The sequence below is a fragment of the Protomyctophum bolini genome, assembly GCF_963924005.1.
Source record: "Protomyctophum bolini genome assembly, chromosome: 13".
Lineage (NCBI taxonomy): Eukaryota > Metazoa > Chordata > Actinopteri > Myctophiformes > Myctophidae > Protomyctophum > Protomyctophum bolini.
This window is the reverse complement of record NC_137874.1, coordinates 21882923-21902727: the sequence shown is the minus strand read 5'-3', so window position 1 is coordinate 21902727 and position 19805 is coordinate 21882923. Positions and strand designations below refer to the sequence as shown.

At 42.5% G+C, this 19805-nt stretch overlaps 1 protein-coding gene across 2 annotated transcripts in view; it reads left to right on the top strand.

Annotated features, from left to right (window-relative positions):
* The window catches only part of rad50 (RAD50 homolog, double strand break repair protein), a 39695-nt gene that overhangs the window by 772 nt on the left and 19118 nt on the right, over positions 1-19805 (top strand). For both annotated transcript variants that reach the window (XR_013965126.1, XM_080779806.1), the window contains exons 2-17: positions 1155-1307; positions 1569-1652; positions 3362-3513; positions 4108-4293; positions 5223-5427; positions 6202-6330; positions 6999-7164; positions 8052-8110; positions 8526-8660; positions 9163-9369; positions 10398-10580; positions 14202-14359; positions 15305-15480; positions 15805-16042; positions 18144-18333; positions 19137-19263. Coding sequence is in view for 1 of the 2 variants with exons in the window: in XM_080779806.1 (XP_080635932.1) it covers positions 1179-1307; positions 1569-1652; positions 3362-3513; positions 4108-4293; positions 5223-5427; positions 6202-6330; positions 6999-7164; positions 8052-8110; positions 8526-8660; positions 9163-9369; positions 10398-10580; positions 14202-14359; positions 15305-15480; positions 15805-16042; positions 18144-18333; positions 19137-19263 (2524 nt within the window). In the remaining variant the exon portion in view is untranslated. The remainder of the gene's footprint in view (positions 1-1154; positions 1308-1568; positions 1653-3361; positions 3514-4107; positions 4294-5222; positions 5428-6201; positions 6331-6998; positions 7165-8051; positions 8111-8525; positions 8661-9162; positions 9370-10397; positions 10581-14201; positions 14360-15304; positions 15481-15804; positions 16043-18143; positions 18334-19136; positions 19264-19805) is intronic.

Here is a 19805-nt window from a genome sequence, read left to right as displayed (position 1 = left end):
CCGTGTTTATCATCATTGCTCACTAAAAGCACGTTAAATATCATTAAATGATAATGCGTATGGTATGGTTCATCCCCGTAGTTCGATGCGATGCGTTGGCAGTTTTTGTTGGCAAGCGGATATTTTTTTTTGTCATATATCATAATCTATATTCTATATATATCCGAACTGAAAGCATGCAGTCTGGATTTCAGGCTAGCCTATTATTTCCCTCCTAAAATGCAAATGACCGATGACGTCCTTCCGGAGTAGTTTCATTTTATTGTGAAACTTTATTTTTATATAATATTTACATTTTCAATACAGATGAAATGGCACAGCTCAAAATGTCATTTTATGTCAAGACGTTTAGGTCACTGTTAAAAGTACTAAGTTAATACGTCTAATTAATTTGACTTATATATATAGGATAATGGACAGTCTGTGATTACTTTAATAGTCATACATTTTCTATTTATATTGATATACTTACTACATTTATGCTATGGTTAAGTAATTCTGACAATACTTGCGCGGCTGCGCAGGTTCTCCTTGTAAATGGTCGTGTTCATTCAGACCATAGACAGGAAGCAGAGCACATTAACTCATTATAAGTTTACAACAATACAGTTTATAACAATAATGTAATGCATTTTTTTCTTGGTTGCTTATATATTCAAATTAATATATTGTAATACGTTTTTTAATTTCTTATATTTTCCAGGTTTATGAACCTGTATATTTTCAGATGGGGGTCCACGGCCAATTACACATCATTTTGGGGTCGTTGACGTGAAATAGTTTGAGAACCACTGATAAAGAAACAGGTTTTTCAGAAAACTGTCATGATTGAGAAGACATTTGTAGAATCTAGTCTCAGGTCTCAATGGGTTAAAAAGTGAGGTCCAGAGCAGGAGGAAACGTCACGGATCCAAGTTGACCCTGGTGGCTGTAACTCTGAGAGTGTACAAATGGGACCAAATGGACGTTTACAAGTCCATTTTGCTCCATTTTGTACACTCTCATAGTTATGGGGTCCTTGAAATGAAACATTGTTGAGAAGAACCATTGCAGTTGCACATTGGCTGATATTTTTAATAATGTAGTCTGTGACAGACAGGCTCCTGTTAACTTAATGTCTGTTCTCTCTTTGTGCCTTTCTTTCTGTTCCCCAGGTGAGCCTGTTTAGATAGGCCAACATGTCAAAGATAGACAAAATGAGTATCCTGGGGGTGAGGAGTTTCGGGATTGACGACAAAGACAAACAAGTCATCACTTTCTTAAACCCTCTCACCGTGATCGTCGGACCCAACGGAGCCGGCAAAACGGTGCTTATTTCAGCTTAGCTTCATAGTCTTTAGCACTTTTTCAACAACCTTTTCCCCCCAAAGTGGAGTCCGGGGTTGATGAATTGAGTCTGCAACCGGAAGTGTGCAAATGGAACAAATGCTTCCATTTGTACACTCTCTGGGTTAGTATTACAGTGTAGACTAGACTGTAGAGCGGGGTCCCAGACCTTGAAATAAAAAAGTATGTGCATTTCCAAAATGCATTGATCCTATCATGTTACGCTTTTTTTCTGTATCCAGACAATCATTGAGTGCTTGAAGTATGCAACGGCAGGCGAACTTCCCCCTGGAGCCAAAGGAGGTGCTTTTGTTCACGATCCAAAGGTGAGATGAATGTGTTCCTTCAAGGGGGGGAAATAATACTCTAAGGGCCGATTCATACTCCTATTTTAGAGCCGAATAAAAGTCTGTTCGGCGCTGTAGAGCCTAAAATTTGACGTCATTTGAGGTTCGGGGGGGCGGGTACCGTCCTAAAGTCGGCTCTTCGGTGCTACTGAAATTTTCTGACGAGCCGAAATCATTTCGGCACTACAGCGCCGAAACAGCGGTAAAATAGGAGTATGAATCGGCCCTAACAGTGGTGGGAAACTTTGATGATGGAGAGGGCCACACTCACTCCAGAGGGCCAAATTGCATATGAATCTCTTAGTGATGCGTTTTGAGCTTGTAGATCAGCTACTTTTGCTATATTTGAATTAAATCCAGAATTATTTTTAGCTATTTTTGAATTGGAATCCTGAAAACTTTTTTTATTTAATTTCAAATGCATTTAGTTATAACTTAACTTACTTTACTTATAACTTAACTACCGTAATTGCAATCACAAAAACAAGTCAGTGAACGTATGCTTTCAACTGTGTGCATTCATTTGAATGTGTGGTGTGGTCACTACTATCATCTATTCATCTTTTCTATGATCTTATACTGACTAATAACCATCATCATCATAAATAATGATACAAATTGTTATCATTATTATCATTCTGTTATGTGCTTTTGAAAATCTCTGAAAATCTCTGTCATACAGTGTTGATTTAATTTTTGATTTGATTTAACTTTTGTCATCTTTTGAATGTCATCTGAAACGTTTAAGTTAGTCTAGTTCCTAGTTGAATAAACACCGTAAGATTGACATTTTGGCAAGCAGTGATGGCGTTGAAATGCCTGATTTATACTCGGCTGTGTGCTATAAATAGCAGATCTACAAGCTCACGTGTCGCGCATGTGAGCTTGATACCTGCACACAACCAAACATAAAATGGCTTGTCTTTCAGTTCTACTGAATCTCTTCTCCACTAGTCCCTCTCTCGGACATTTTAGTCTGTTTTTATTTATTCATAGTTATAGAGCGTCACAGTCCCTGTGTCCCGCCCCCTTTCATGACGACAACAGGCCCAGAAAATAATTCCCAATGTATTCTTCCCATAGACATTTCAAAAAGTATTTATTTAAAGATGTGTAAGCCTCGAACAAAGCCAACTCAGATCGTGACAAATCATGACAACAAACACAATATTTTGGGCCGAACAAATAATTACAAAGAAGAAAAACAAAAAGTGTTGTAACCTGCCCTTTTATTCTTCTTTCTAATTATTTGTTCGGCCCAAAATGGGTTTATTGTCATGAGTTGTCACGATCCGAGTTGGCTTTGTTCGAGGCTTACAGATCTTTAAATAAAATACTTTTTGAAATGTCTATGGGTAATTATTTCCTGGGCCTGTCGTCGTCATGAAAGGGGGCGACGCTATAGTGATCATAGCTTAGTTTTTATTGTTTTTCGTTACTGAAAACAGTAAGTAGTCATTAAGTCAATGCATATTTTTTGTCGTAGTTTTAACCCATTTTAGGCGGGAACCCCTTTTGGTATTTTTGGCATTACGTTATGCTTTAGCTATTTAAAAATAGCAGATCTACAAGCTCGAAGAACAACTGACATAGAAACATAGCTTTTTCAGAAAACTGTCAGGACATTTTTAGAATTTGATCTCAGGTCAGAATGGGTTAATGAAACTGGTGCTGCCTTGTGTCTGCAGGACGCCCATGAGACGGAGGTGCGTGCCCAGATCAGGCTGGTGTTCACAGATGTCAGAGGAGAAAAGGTGGCCATCCAGCGCTCCATGACTAGCACCCAGAAGGGCAAGACTCTCACGTTCAGAACCCTGGAGAACGTCATCACCAGGGTCAAGTAAGTCCAAAAAGTGCAGATCTCCAAACTCACAACGTGACGCAATGTGGCGATAATTTTGTCAAAGAGATTTTGTGTAGAGTGATAAAATGCTCTTTACAGATAAGTTTGACTAAATATAGAGCTTAAGTGCTACCCGATCCCAACAAACATAATTTCCCGTATTCGAGATTGGAAAACCATGTGGAGACTATTACCGTTTACTGCACCAGTGACTACATGGTGATCAGGGGAACAGCATTTTGAGGTCGTTTTGAAGAATAGCATATTCCTCGCTGCTCACTGTCCGGTAATGAGAAGGGTACTGGTAGTGTAGCGTGACGGAGGAGACACATGCTACAAGGGGCTACAGTACAGGGGGACATGGGAAGTGACAGAATGACTAAATCTAGTAAATCAAGAACAAAATATGGGAGGGGGGCAGGGGATTGATGAGCCCACCACAGGGCGTCATGTATAAATGCTATGTACGCACAAAACATAGCTCAAAAACATTGTACACCAGTTTCTCTGCAAAAAACGGGAGTTATATTCTCAAAGTTGCTAAAACCTTCCGACCGAAATGAAGCCCCGTCTCTTTTTGTTCCCCCTCAGGCAGGGTAAGAAGGTGAACCTGTCGTCCAAGTGTGCGGAGATGGACAGAGAGATGATCGCCGGGCTGGGCGTGTCTAAAGCGGTGCTCGACCACGTCATCTTCTGTCACCAGGAGGAGTCCAACTGGCCGCTCGGTGAGGGAAAACCGCTCAAGGAGAAGTTTGACTCCATCTTTGCTGCCACAAAGTAAGTAAAGCCGTTGTGTGTGTGTGTGTGCGTGCACGTGCACAGGGTTTGATTTGTTCAAAAATAAATAAAAGTAACACTGGGAGACATTTTCTTAACCATTTAAAGCTCTATTATGTCATTGCTCAGTGAATTAAATGTGATTGTGTCCAATCTGTATGGTATAGTACGGTATGTTAATTTTTACAATAGCGGTGGTTGTATTTGGTCTCACTGCCCATCTATTGAGACATTTAGACTTTTAACACTATACTGTTTCTGGTAATGGACAAAAGCAGGCAAGTCACAGCTCTTTTGACTCTGTGGTAAACGTTTCAGCACTTGCACAGGAGACACAGGAGTGTGTGTGCGTGTGCGTGCTGCACGTTCTAAACTTTTAAAAGAGTGCCAGATCGAGCTGGCCTACCTGAAGAAGAACAAGGCCCAGCAGATCAGAGCTTCTACAGATTCACACATCATGCCATTGGCAAGACAGTGGATTCTCAGTAAATTGTCAGAACATTGTCATTGACAAAGGAGGGCATTTGCAAAGTTGTTATGTAAATGCTATTCAGATTATTGTTTTTACAATGAAAATGAGTGTAGTAAAAGGGACACTTGTAAAAGGAACAAAAGAGAATAATTAGCAAAGCTAAACAGTGAAAAGAACCGTGGGAAAACAAATATTTCCAGAAAAATCAGAACTGTCTGAACAACACTGCGCAACAGTGCCATCCAGTGTTATCGGCGAGGTGTTTAAGCTTTCCGTGCTGAGACTGACGGGTAGGTACGTACATAGACATAGGGACAAAAAATGGTGTCGATAGGAGTGGCTAGCACCACTCAAAAATGCAGGAAATGTACAGGAAAGACTGAAGTGTTGGAATGGCTTACATCTGTAGATTATAATGGAAATAATAATGATCATGTTGTCATGTATGATCTGCCAGGTACATCAAGGTGCTGGAAACCATGAAAAAGCTGCGTCTCAAACAGGCCACCACGGTCAGAGAGTGCCAGATTGAGCTGACCTACCTGAAGAAGAACAAGGAGACGGCCCTGCAGAAAAGAGAACAGCTGTCCTCCAAGGAGGTCGAGCTGCAGTTGTCCAAAGACAGAGTCCAGAAGATAGAGGGCCAGATAGAGCCACTGGAGGTGGGCTGCCGTTCTCTCTCTCTTAGGTCATTGAGACCTATATATCCAAAGATTTGCGCCACTTTTTCATGATTAATTTATTTTTGCAGATCTACAAGCTCGTAGCGCGGCACTGTGTCGTGTTATGAGCTTGTAGATCTGCTGTTTTTCAACAGCTAAAGTTTAAAATAATGGTTAAAGTGTTTAAAAGCTATATGGTGACAGATGCGTCCTCGGGTCTAAATGGGTTAAAACAAATCTTGCTGCGTGTTGTCGGAAAGTGTGCTTCGTTTGGCAGGCGTGAAGGCTCATTCGAATTTTGGTGGGCATCAAACAAACAAATTCTAGTTCACCAAAAAACTAGGGTTTTGCTTTGCTTCCAAGTGCTCCTCACTTCGTTTCACTGCAGATGTGCTGTGAATGCAATCCGCATCAAATAAAGGAAATGTAGCGGATGTCTGTCTGCGGAGTGGCGACTTTCTTCATCTCGTTTAAATATAAATACTTCAAAATTAAACAAACAGTTTTAGCTCAGCATGATCAATGTAACTGTAGCTAACATGGCATATGCATAATCATTTTATATGAAGATCGGATCATCAATCGATAAAGTTCCCTGCTGCGGTTGACATGGAGCAGTGTGAATGCAAACACAGTAAATAATAAATGCAAGAACTTCACCCCCCAATGACACCCCCAGTCTACCGAAGTACAGGTCTGAATGCTACGTGTGTGTGTGCGTGCGTGCTCGTGCAAGCTCGACCGATGCCAGGTTTTCAACTTTGTACTTTACAGGGGCGAATGGACGACATTAATCAGGACCTGGGCAAGGTGATGAAACTAGACAACGACATCAAGGCTCTCGACAGCAGAAAGAAACAGATGGAGCAAGACAACAAAGAGCTGGAGCAGACCATGGAACAGGTTGGACACGAAGACTTTCACACATTCTGTTAAACTACTCAAACCAGATATACACGTGGCGGAAATAGCTGATCTATAAGCTCATAACGGGTCGCATTGCGATGCGCTGTGAGCTTGTAGATCAGCTATTTTCACTGAACGCGTGTCTATTTTCACAGAATTCTTGCCCCCTTTTCACAGAATTCTTGCCTATTTTTGACAAATCCTATTATGACAGTCCCACAATACGAATGCTAGTTTTTAAATATATCTTTGGTTAAAAATGATTTATGCTGTATGAAAAGAAACTAGCTAAGTTTGTATCTACTAATTCCAACACACTTTGATAGTTTGGCACGGCTCAGGGTAGAAGCTAATATCACTGGGATTGGTATTAAAGATGGTCAATGCCCTCAATAGCTTCATACCTGTCGAACTACTTCTCCAAGGTGAGTGACACCCACAGCACAGCTACAATACTAAAGGGTGTGACCATCATCTGGTAGCACTCTCATTTAGAACAAACATGGGAAAGTTCTCATTCTGCTGCTCTGGCTGACACTCCTTTTAGCTTTAATGTCTTACTGTACCACGTTTTCATTTCTGACTAATGACATATTCAATCAATCATCAATCAAAGCTATACCCATGCCAAGCCAGTAATGTATGTGTTGTTTTGTGGCTGCCAGGTGTTCCAGGGCTCAGACGACCAGTTGCAGGACATGTACCAGAACCACCAGAAGACGGTGAGGGAGAAGGAGAAGAGGCTGACCGACAGTCAGAAGGACCAGGAGAGAGCCAACCGCGAATGGCAGAGACTCAACAAAGTCAAGTCTGACCTCCTGCAAGAACAAGGTGCATACTGTAACTTCTCATTGCGCTAGACACAAGCGTGCAATTAATATGGATCTACTATACAGAGTGTTTCCACTAAAAACTAATTGGTTCAGTATCCTAAAAGTTGCTTCAGAACTGGAATGCCGGGGGTGTGGAGTGGGACATTTGGTATATAGTTTTATTTTATTGGCCTAAAATATTGTCTATATACATTCATGAATCCACTTGCTGACTGGCTGTCGGTATTGAGCAATTATTTTAGTAGCACCCCTATTAAAATAATTGCTCAATACTGACAGCCAGTCAGTATAATGTTTATGTCAAAATGTCATTATGCTTTAAGTAGCATGTGACGTGTCAAACTAGGGGGTTTTCATGATTCTCAATCCATTCCAAGCATTAGTTTTGCACAAAAAACACTCCTTGGGCTAAAAAACGGCCATAGTCGTCATCACAAATGTGATGAGGTCAGCACATTTTGGGCACATTTTGGGCAAGTGGAACCAGTTCTAGAACCAAAGTTATTTCCCAGCAAGCCAAATTATGTGATGATGACGTTATGATGATGTCCTCCGGTGACGTTAAGGACTAGGCCAGATCACAGCCCATACTGTATGGCGATGATCTTTTACATTTTTGATCTGGCCTCGATAAAACTCTCTGATTCATCCAGCGATACTGATATTCTCGGCCAGATCTGACTTGTCTTGGTTTGACTTGATCTGGCCCCAATCGAGACGTCACTAATTTGTCAAGGTCCTGACCGTGCTTACTGGGTTTGGTGGAAAAGGGGCCTAAATCTATTGTTATAATGAGAGCAAATCGTAATATGGAAATGAGTGGCACAGTGCAGTTCTTTAACAATTAAACACACACACACACACACACACTTTCTGTTTCCCTAGGTCGCCTAAATCTGGAGGCTGACAATCACGCTCTGAACATCAAGAGTCGTGATTTTCAGGTCAGTCATTCTCTATACCAGCTCTAATCTTCTGATTGCTAGCTAGTCATCCGTTGACCAGTCAGCGAGCTAATATGATTCTTCTGCTAGCAAAGAAAGCGTAAAATGCAACACTAGACGAGACGCGAGTCTTATTAATTTCAAACATTTTGTTACCATTTCATTTTATTGCTAGCATATGCTGTCCGCCACTTCGTCGTATGGCGGTTTTGCGTGCCGGAAATGACCGATCTACAAGCTCACTACGCATCTTGGATGCATGTTGGATGCCTTGCAGATCTGCATTTTTCAGCGTGCGACACAGTCATACAACAGAGCATAAATGAAGCATTATTCTCCGTCAGATTCCATCTCTCCCTGCCTTCCCCTCTCACTTTCATCGTCTCATTTCTCTTAAATTCTCTCTGTTCGTCAGGTGCGCTCCCTGTCCTCCTATCTGGAGTTGGACGGCTATGACCGGACGCCATTCACAGAGCAGCAGCTGCAGAGCTTCCATCGCCATGTGACAGACCGACTGGAGCAAGAGAGAGAGACGGCCAAGCAAGTTGTGGTAAGAGGAAGTTACACATGATCTGTGTGGGAGGATGGTGGCTAGGCTACACATCACCTACTACACATTGTTTTCGTTGTGTTGTAGCCTGCCCTTTTTTCTTCTTTCTAATTATTTGTTCAGCCCCCAAAAAATAGTTTGTCATGATTTGTCAACTCGGCTATATTGGCTTTGTCTGATGTCTTTAAATACATATATATCTTATAAGAGAGGGAAAAAAGCAGACACTCTTATCCAGAGTGACTTCACGTGTGAGATCAGAGTAAATGACATGAACCCTAGTCAATATATAGTGGGATACTGTAATCAAGACAATGTAATGAATGTATTGCCATCAAAAACAAATTAATGAGAAGGGGGAGAAAAGCTATTTAGAATGGCATTTGTATTTATCCACAGTTCCTGCAACATCCAACTTCATAGTTGTATGTTGCAAGTATGAGAAATCTTGTACATTTTGTAAATAATCTATTTAAAAACACGATGGAATCTTTGCGTTCAGACGGACCTGCAGGAGAAGGAGCAGCAGAAGCAGCAGTGTGTGGACGAGCTGCGCGACAAGAAGACGGGCCTGGAGAGAACGGTGGAGCTGAAGAGAGACCAGCAGGGCAAGAAGCAGCAGGAGCTGAGGAACATGAAGGCAGAGCTCCAGAGGCTGGAGGGCTCCTCCAGCAGGCTGCAGTCACTGGACAATGAGCTGGCCAAGGCGGTAAGGCTCAAGGCCTATTCATAGGCCAGTTTTCGGTGAAGAGGTGACCATCTGTTGGTGGTTAGTAAAAACAGATGTGTTGCGTGCACGCTTGAGCGGTGACCTCATCATGTTGATTTCACATAAATCTTTATCTCTTAAAGATGGAGTGCCATGATTTTTGTACTTTTTCTATTTTGTATTTGTCTATGGAGATAACATTGCTCTAACAGACCCAGTGGTTAGAATATTCAAATATGTCTTCCCTGTGGATTTATTCTTGAGGGTGCGTTCGGAAATGCGACCCGGGAGCGCATTCACCTATTACCGGTAGTTTGTATTGGCAGTGCACTCAGTGTGCCTAGATCTGCACTATACTGGTTCTGTTGGTGTCAATTTGTCATGCAACCTGAAATCCACGATCTAATCACAGTGCAAGTTCTTATGAGCTTATAAGTTGGCATTGTTTGGTACGTGACACTGTCACACTACTGGATATAAATCATTGTTTGGTACGTGACACTGTCACACTACTGGATATAAATCATTGTTTGGTATGTGACACTGTCACACTACTGGATATAAATCATTGTTTGGTACGTGACACTGTCACACTACTGGATATAAATCATTGTTTGGTATGTGACACTGTCACACGACTAGATATAAATCATTGTTTGGTACGTGACACTGTCACACTACTGGATATAAATCATTGTTTGGTATGTGACACTGTCACACTACTGGATATAAATCATTGTTTGGTACGCGACACTGGCACACGACTAGATATAAATCAGGCATAACCCCAACCCCTAAAACTTAAATATTTAGACTTTAAATAACCCCATGAAGGCTGATGCCGACAATAAGCCACTTCCGACCGACCAACCAAGTTAATATAGATGAACCGCTACACAGACATACCTGCACACTTATGTTGAAGGTGCCATGATATAACTCTGCATTGTGAAGGTGCATTGATATGCACCTTAAGCTGCATTTGAGTTGGTTTGTGTGTGTGTCCGTGTCCGGTTGTCCTGGTACAGGAGCGGGACTTGAAGAGCACACTGCAGAGCTCCAACGTGGAGGGGCTGAAGGTGGAGGTGGTGGACCTCCAGAGGGAGCGAGAGAAGCTGGACCGCTCGCAGCGGCAGCTGGACCAAGAGATGGAGACGCTGAGCACTAACTCCACCGCACGCACGCAGATGGACATGCTGAGGAAAGACAAGGTACTGTACCACCACACGACGTTGATTTTGACAGCTAATTTTTATTTTAGTTTTAGTCATAGACTCTTGGATAGTTTTCATTTTGTTTTACTCACATTTTAGCCATTGAAATGTTTTAGTGTTAGTCTAGTTTTAGTCGACTAATGTCACATTCACACCAGCATGCGATTAAAAGGAATCCTGCTGCGTATTGTCGGAAAGGGCGCTTTGTTTGGCAGGTGTGAAGGCTCATTCCAACTCTAATGCGGAACAAACGATCACATTCTAGTTTGCCAATAATTACAATTTACAATTTAGAATTTAGGCATTTAGCAGACGCTCTTAATCCAGAGCGACTTACATTAAGCAAGAACAAAAAGCATGGGAATACATCACATAAAGACATTTATCATGAAACATGCGTAGCTAAGAAAGTAACAGTGGAATATCTATAATGAAACTATACATATAAGCTATACATCTATACTACTATGCTACACATATGTACTATAACGTGCTATGACTACATACAATGCACTTATGCTGTCTACATAACATGCTATAAGTCTGTATCAAATGCTATCTAAGTCTACAGAATTGCTATCTAAGGGTCAAATAATCAAGGGTTTCGCTTCGCTTCCAAGCGCAGCTGACTTCGATTCACTGCAGGTGTGAATGCAACCCGCATCAAATAAAGACTGAAGCCCTCATCGAAATATGAGGACGAGCACATTAATCAATTGCTTAAAGGTGATATAGGCAGGTTTTCAGCCAAAAATCAAAATATTTATCTATCTATATTTGTGGCCTTATTCCCTATATCTTCCCCTATATTTTGATGCTGAGCTGCTGCCCTGTAGACATACACTCTCCCTTTGTCTCCCTCTATGTGTTTGTATCTGTTTATATCCACTGTTGTTTATGTGTCGGGACGGAAGTGTGTTGGGAGGAGGGTCTGTGTGGGGGGTGACGCGGAGTCTTAGCCAATCACAGCGCGAGGGTGTGACTGTGTGTTCGACCCAGCAGTATTATAATGAAAACGCAATGCGATTTCATTGCAAGTATAATATTATCCCCATATCTTAGTTTCACCATTGTTCATGTGAAATAGTATGTTTATGATGTAATATGTAAGCCTGTTGAAATTATGAGAATCGCTATGTATAGCGCATGGTTGGGTGGTCCGGCCGACTTGAAGCTTGCATTCAACCCGTGCTCGCCAACGGTGACAAGCCGTCGCTGATCATAGCGATTTTTCTTCATTGCAATGAATAACCGTGGACAAAGTAGTTCACATGAACGATGCTGTAGTGGCTGGGGCATTTGAGGGGCAATATGTTTTATATGCACGATTACAAATGAAAGATAATTGAATTGAGAGCCAGTGAGTCTGCTCCACTACTTCCTACTTCCTCATTTGCGGGACTCGTCGTGTCAGTCTTGTGATATTGTGATTACGCTACAGTTACCCTTAAAAAAACATGTCAACTCAATGTCATTGTTGTAACTATGATATCGATAGAAATTCATAATTTTTTAATGTCATATTTAGCCATACGAGCGCAATATCCATAGCGTCCCTCCCAGCAGCAACAACAACCCCATAGCCTGAAGTGACCTGGCTCAGCCAATAGAATGACGGGGGGAGGGGGGTGGAGCTAGATTTTAATTTGTTTGGAAACACTCGATCAATTCTGTGTACAAACACTGGAAACTTGTCTACAATACCTTTAAGGAAACGCACGTAATGAGAAACATGGTGGACCCTATTGAAAACAAGTGTAACACAATTTGTGCTCAAGACGTCTCCAGACGTCCTAGGAATTATCAGTCTTGTATTGAGTTGTGCTTGAAATGTACTGTAATTCTCCAAAACTGTTAATAAATTCTTCAATCAATCAATCAATCAATCAAACACTGCAGTGTACAGAATATCCTATCTGTCTTTGCGTAAACATGGAGCGTTGGCAGTCACTGTGTGTTTCTTCATCTCGATAAACGTCAGAGGTCGGTTCATTTTGTACTGCTGTATGCGCTGAGTGTGCTGTGCCTCCACGTTCCCAAAAGAACACGCGCACACACACACACACGTGTCAGAGAGTGAGAGAGATAGATGAAGAGAGAGAGATACGTCCAGCCCCGGGACTCAGCGACTGTACTCCAAGTCTCTCGTGTGACTGAACTTCTCATCCTATCTCTAAGGGAGATAGATGACAGCCACCCGTCAGCCACAGAAAACTCATTTCGGCCGCTTGTATTCGCAACCTTATTCTTTCGGTCATGACCCACACTTCAGAATAGGAACAAAGATTGCTCGGTAGACAGAGAGCCTTGTCTTCTGGCTCAACTCTCTTTTCGTCACAACAGTGCGGTACAGCGACTGCAATACCGCCCCTGCCGCTCCGATTCTCCGGCTGATCTCCTTCTCCGTCCTCCCCTCACTCGTGAACAAGACCCTGAGATACTTGAACTCCTTCACCTGGGGTAATGCCTCATTCCAGATACCCGGACTGCACAATCCACCGGTTTCCTGCTGATAACCATGGCCTCAGATTTGGAGACGCTGATCCTCAACCCAGCCGCCATACACTCGGCTGTGAACCGGTCCAGTGAGAGCTGAAGGTCTTGGACCGATGGTGCCATCAGGACCACATCACCAAACGTGATGTCATAGTACTAGTCGATGAAATCAACACGCGCCCCGCATTCAGCCACGTCCTCATTAACCACTTTCAACCTTGCATCCCATATTTTGGGCATGTCATTATCGATAGAAATGTTCTAAAATGTATTTGCAAATAGCAGAACTACGAGCTTGTACATCTGCTGTTTATGCCACACAACGCTATCATATGAGTGGAATGAACGACCCTGCCTCCCTAATGGGAGGAAATTAAAAGGTGCTTATCTGAGTATCGATTGCACATAGTTTTCTTTCTTTCAACATGCACTGGTTTCTTTCCCTACTGTATGTCCAAATGAAATTGTTAATGGCAGTTAACTCATTCGGAGCCACAGCTCCATCTGGTGGAGGGCTCTCTCCACCATAAGTGCATTTTCAAGCAAGCACCTTTTAGATTGAAAGCCAGTTTGGCCAGAAACCGAGAATCGGGAAGTAAAACTCTGCTGTTTAACATGTCCCGTGATTGTCATTTAATCCACCCAAAACATACTTTTTAAGCGAGGATCATATCGTTTTGAGAAATGTGGCGCAAATCTAGCTTGTTTTGACCCAAAAAGAAGAATCCGAGATACTGGATGCAGTTGATCACCGTAATCAATTGATATTAAAGGCGTCAAAAGGCGCAATTGGTGTGGCGGTACATACAAAAATAGGCATCAAAAGGTGCAATTGGTGACGGGTGAGTTAAACATTATGATTGAGGTTATACTGAGGCTATAATGAGGTCAGGTGTTATCAACCATGCTAGAAAGGTCAACGGGCACCATAACAAACACGTGGACACCACAGACACACGCACACACAGTCAACTGACCATGCCAGTGTAACGAAGCCTGTGTGAGTGACCTTTTCTTAGTGGTAATCTGACTCCGGAGAGATCTTTGCTCTCCTCCGCCGCTCTCCTTCTCTGTTGCCTCTTCCTCCCTCTTCTCCCCTTTCCTCTCCTCTTCCTCCTGCAGACAGAGAAGGAGGAGCAGGTACGCAAGATCAAGTCTCGCCACAGTGACGATCTGGTGTCTCTGCTGGGTCACTTCCCCAACAAGAGGGAGCTGGAGGACTGGATCCATGCCAAGTCAAAAGAGATTGATGGCACCAGGGACAAGCTGGCCAGGCTCAAGTTGGTCACCTTTCTACTGTCTTACTCTAGGCCTGGGCCCAAATTCCAATATATATTGAATAATTACTTCAGTTTGTTTTTTAAAGATGGACTGCCGTGATTTCCCCCACCCTAAATCATGATCATCAGGTATTATTATTGTACACTGTACACAAAAAAGTGTACAGTGTTTATTTATGTGGACACGCCCACCAGTTCATAAGTATGCCTGGTGTGTGGTGATGGGTGGTGATCCACCTGAACTGAAGCTGCACCGACAGGCGACAGCTGTGGTTGTATGATGGGGGAGGGGTTAGGGGAGGGAATGATATTGTGATTTCACTATATCACTGTTTTTCTCATTGGCACGTTTTGACTGTCAAGGTTTCAGCCTCCAGGAAGAAACCCTAAATACAAAGGGAAGACATCATTGCACATAACAACCACACCAAGGGGTCTAATGAAGTACTGTCACCTCATAAACACATGATAAATCACACCTGTGTGAAGTGAGCGGTGCAACTTTACCGTGTGGGGGTCTCCGGGGGGGTCCCCACAACATCCAGACCCCCAGGAACACGCCCAGTGGGGCGGCCCGATTCCGGCGAGCCTTCCCGCGTCCAAAACGGTCAAGAATTGACAGAGTTACCGTGTTGCAGGTATTCGTGCTCGGACATGCAGACCTAAGGACAGACACGGGGACATACACACATTGCTACGTAATGGAGAGGTTAGGCACCGCTCAAAAACCGGAAAATAATACAAAAACGGCAGTCCATCTTTAAATGTATCTTTTCGATAGAAAGCTATATCCATTTCACACGGAAAACATTGTTGTCAGTAGTGTACTTGTACAGCTGACACTGATGTTTTATTAAATGACACTTCCAAGTAGAGTCTAATGAAAGGAAGACCTGAAATGATGACATTCCAAATATATAAATCTGACCTCACTGTGTTTTGCAGCAAAGACCTGGCGTCCAGCGAACAAAACAAGAGCCACATCGCCGGCGAGCTGCGCAGGAAGGAGCAGCAGTTAGCCAGTGATCAGGAGAAGTTCTTTAATGTGTGTGGGAGTCAGGACCTGGAGCAGGACCTGGGGAAGCTACAGGATGAGCTGGAGAAGACCTCCAAGCAAAGAGGTGAAGTTAGGAGTTCAGTGTCTTGCTCAAGAACACTTCAACACTTTGGGACACAAGGGAAGCGACATAAGGTTGACTGCAGGGTCAGAAACAAATTGAATAGAAGTCTCATTACATAGACTTAACGATGATCAAAGTATTTTGATACTAGCAGTAGGAATAGTACAGTAGCAGCTATGTGGTGTACTAGTTGGAAACAGTATTGACAGTTGCTTTGTAAAGCAGCAGTATTGGTGGTATATGACTAGTAGTACAATACTGTAGTACGAGAGCGGGAAGTAGGATGCCCTCTCATCTGTCCCGTCTGTCTGTCTCCGTCTCCAGCCATGTTGGCGGGAGCCACGGCCGTCTACAGCCAGTTCATCAGCCAGCTGACGGAGGACAGGGAGCCCTGCTGCCCCGTGTGTCAGCGGACCTTCCCCTCGGAGTCGGAGCTGCAGGACGTGGTCAACGACATGCAGTCCAAGCTGAGGCTGGTGCCCGACAAGCTGAAGAACACCGAGCAGGACCTGCGGAAGAAGGAGAGGAAGAGGGACGAGATGATGGCTCTCAAGCCCGTCAGGTATGGACGGCTTAACCACTCAAACGTTAAGTGTCGCAACCCAACGCAATCTATCGCAGATAATAATAATTATAATAATGATAAGTGCTTTGCATAAAACAAATAACAAAATTGTCTTTTATTTTGTTTCTGTAGTTTTTGCATATACTGTATTCTGTAAGTTACCAGCAGGTGCTTTAGGGAACTCAAACGCAATAAATGAGTGATTTCAGGGTACTCAATGTCATGTTTAGTTGTGTTGCACCACTAGATGGGGCCAGAGGTGTTCCCTCCCAGTCCTTTTTTTAAATAATTATTTTTATTGTGTGATTGAGTGGTTACATACATTCTTGAATACAGATCCATCCATACACAATATCATAAGCAATGATCGTTGTCAAGGAGGAACAAGGAATGGTTTTACATGACATTATAGATATAAAACGTATTTCAGTAAGGTTATGGCTTCACCCACCCAAGGTTTTATCATTTTATTTTCATTCACACCTCATTCTTACACGGCCTCGCTCTCACGCACGCACGCGGCTCCACTCCTCTCTACAACACGCACGCGGCTCCACTCCTCTCTACAACACGCACGCGGCTCCACTCCTCTCTACAATGCCTCAGAAATTGAACTCCACTGATTTATAGCTTTTCTTTATGACTGTCCTCCGCCATTGTTTTCTCAATATTCAAATAATATTTCATTAGTGATTTCCATTCTTTTTTCTTTTCTTTTTTTTTCAATCTTGAAGGGAGGGTGCTTCTTAGTTTTTCCAGTTTTGCAATAACAGTTTTTTATATACTAAACATGAAAAAAGAAACACAACTGCACACTTAGAATTTATATTAAAAAAAAACTCCATTTTCTCCTAGATCTTTCTAACTTTCTCGCAGAACCAGAAGGCATGTATAAGGGAGTCCCTTTGTGTACAACACTTTAAAAATCTGTCAGAGGATGTGGGATCAAACGTATTAATCTTATCTCTAGTGTAGTACATTCTTGTCATTACTTTATTATGGATTAGTCATTTATATTGTTCCCTCCCAGTCTTAACCATGTCTTTCAAAGACTTAGAACAACTGCCCTGCTGCAGTTTTTCCATGCACACTGGACCCTCTTTTGGGCATTCCATTATACGTGACAAAGAAGAAAATTGTGTGTCACGTTCCATCATGACACGTTTTCAACTTGTATGTCTGCTATTTTTGCTATTTGTTGTACAAGAAAGAATTATAGGGCTTAAAGTGCTTAAAACAAATGCAACAACAAGTTAACCCATTTTGAGCCGGAACCCCTTTTGGTACATACATTTGGTACATTATGTTATAATTTAGCTATTGCAAAATATGAACTCGTTAAAATGTGCCTCAAATCTTTCAGAAAATTGTCATGATTTTTTTTTAATTTCGACTTCAGGCCTGAATGAAAGACTTACCTTAAAACGTTAGTACGTTACCCCCTTTGGCGAAGATCTACAGCAATTGCATTAATCTGACCCCCTACCATTAGCGTAGATCTACGGCAATTGGTCTTTTATATAGCTTATGATCGATCGAGTCGCAGTGTCACATTAGCTTTGGGTTGCTAGCTGGTGTTGTCAACAACACTGGAGCGCGCCATCTTGAATTGCTCGTGTTCCTTTCAATCGCCTTTATCTCAAATTCCTTGTCCCAGATAGCATCCCTCCATTTCTGGTCAAAACAAGGTTTATTCCACGGCCCATAGTCTGCTATGGGCCGTGGAATAAACCTTGTTTTGTTTTCTGTGATCCTCGCGATGAGGCTTTCTCGCCGCTGATCACGGGACCGGGAGTGGATGCTACAAGTATTAGTAACATTTGTAACATCTGGTTGTGTGTTTGGCTCTTACAAATAAGGGTTGCACGGGGGAAATTGATTAATGAATTAATCCTGGCGGGTATAAGTGTTAAACGGCACTCGGAACAGAACGCCACTCAGTGAAAGCCTTTTGATATGTCTGTATGTAATATTGTGTTGTATACTTTTTATTGTACACTATTTATGAATCTGTGCTCCATACCATGTGATCATGGTCGTGAGTGAAATAAAATGATGATGATGAGAAATCCCTTTTGCTGTCTCGTCTCTCTGGCAGGCGGTCCATAGTGGAGCTGGAGGACAAGGATCTGCCGGAGCTGAGGAACCGTCTGCAGGCCGTCAACAGAGACATTGAGAGGCTGAAGCAAGACGTGGACGACCAGGAGACCCTGCTGTCCAACCTGGTGTCTGAGAAGGACACGGCCACGGCCTGTCTGCAGGACATCTCCCTCATGGACAGATACATGGTACTGTTGTTACTCATGCATGTCCTACCTACGCTCCTCACATCAACATGGTAACGTTCCTAATGCATGTCCTACATACGCTCCTCACATTAACATGGTAACGTTCCTAATGCATGTCCTACATACGCTCCTCATATTAACATGGTAACGTTCCTAATGCATGTCCTACCTACGCTCCTCATATTAACATGGTAACGTTCCTAATGCATGTCCTACATACGCTCCTCACATCAACATGGTAACGTTCCTAATGCATGTCCTACCTACGCTCCTCACATCAACATGGTAACGTTCCTAATGCATGTCCTACCTACGCTCCTCACATCAACATGGTAACGTTCCTAATGCATGTCCTACCTACGCTCCTCACATCAACATGGTAACGTTCCTAATGCATGTCCTACCTACGCTCCTCACATCAACATGGTAACGTTCCTAATGCATGTCCTAGCTAAGCTCAAAACGTGTCGCACTGTGACGCGCTTTGAGCTTGTAGATCAGCTATTTTTACTATATTTGAATTGAAATCCGAATTAGGTTTTGCTATTTTTTAATTGGAATCCTGAAAAGTAACATTTGTATTAATTTCAAATGCCTTTAATTATAGTTATGTTAACTTAATGAACTAAATATGAATACAAATACATTGGACATATAAAATAACATTTTAATACTACTCATTAAGATACTAATTTAGACTGAAGTAATCGAAGCGGGTCATGTTTGCATGTTTGGAATTGTAACTCTCTCTCTCTATCTCTCTCTCTCTCTCTCTCTCTCTCTCTCTTGTGTTCTCCCTCCAGACTGACCTGAAGGAGGTGGAGAGAAAGGTGGCCCAACAGGCTGCCAAGCTGCAGGGAGTAGACCTGAGCAGAACCATCCAACAAGTCAGCCAGGAGAAACAGGAGGCCCAGCACAGACTGGACACGAGTACGATTGCAACGTGCACACATTACACTCACATACACTTACTGTACTTACAGAGGCCCTTTACTTCTGACTGTTGGCTCAGCTGGGAGAGTGTTGGGGTTAATTTATACTTGTCAGCGTGTTGCTCAACTCGAAAACGTAATTTAATTTAATAAAAAATGTAATTGATTTCCCTCGCCAATGCAACACAGTCATGGGACAAAGTCTAAATTGGGCTTTAGCTTCAGATCTACAAGCTTGTAGATCTGCTATTTTTGAAAAACCATGAAAATGTGTCCAAATCTTTGAATATATATTCTTTCCCAACGAACGTTTTTAGCTCAAATATTTGCTTCTGGGAGTCCCTGGAAAAACATATTTTCAGTTGGGGGTCGGTGGCTAATTACAATTCTGGGGCTCCTTGACATGAAATAGTTTGAGCACCACTGACATAGATGACATCATCAAAATGCGTCACCTATCCCACTCTGTCTGATGGAAACCCTGTAAGTCTTAAAACGTATTAAAATCAGGAATTAAACAATGAAAACATAACTCGTTAT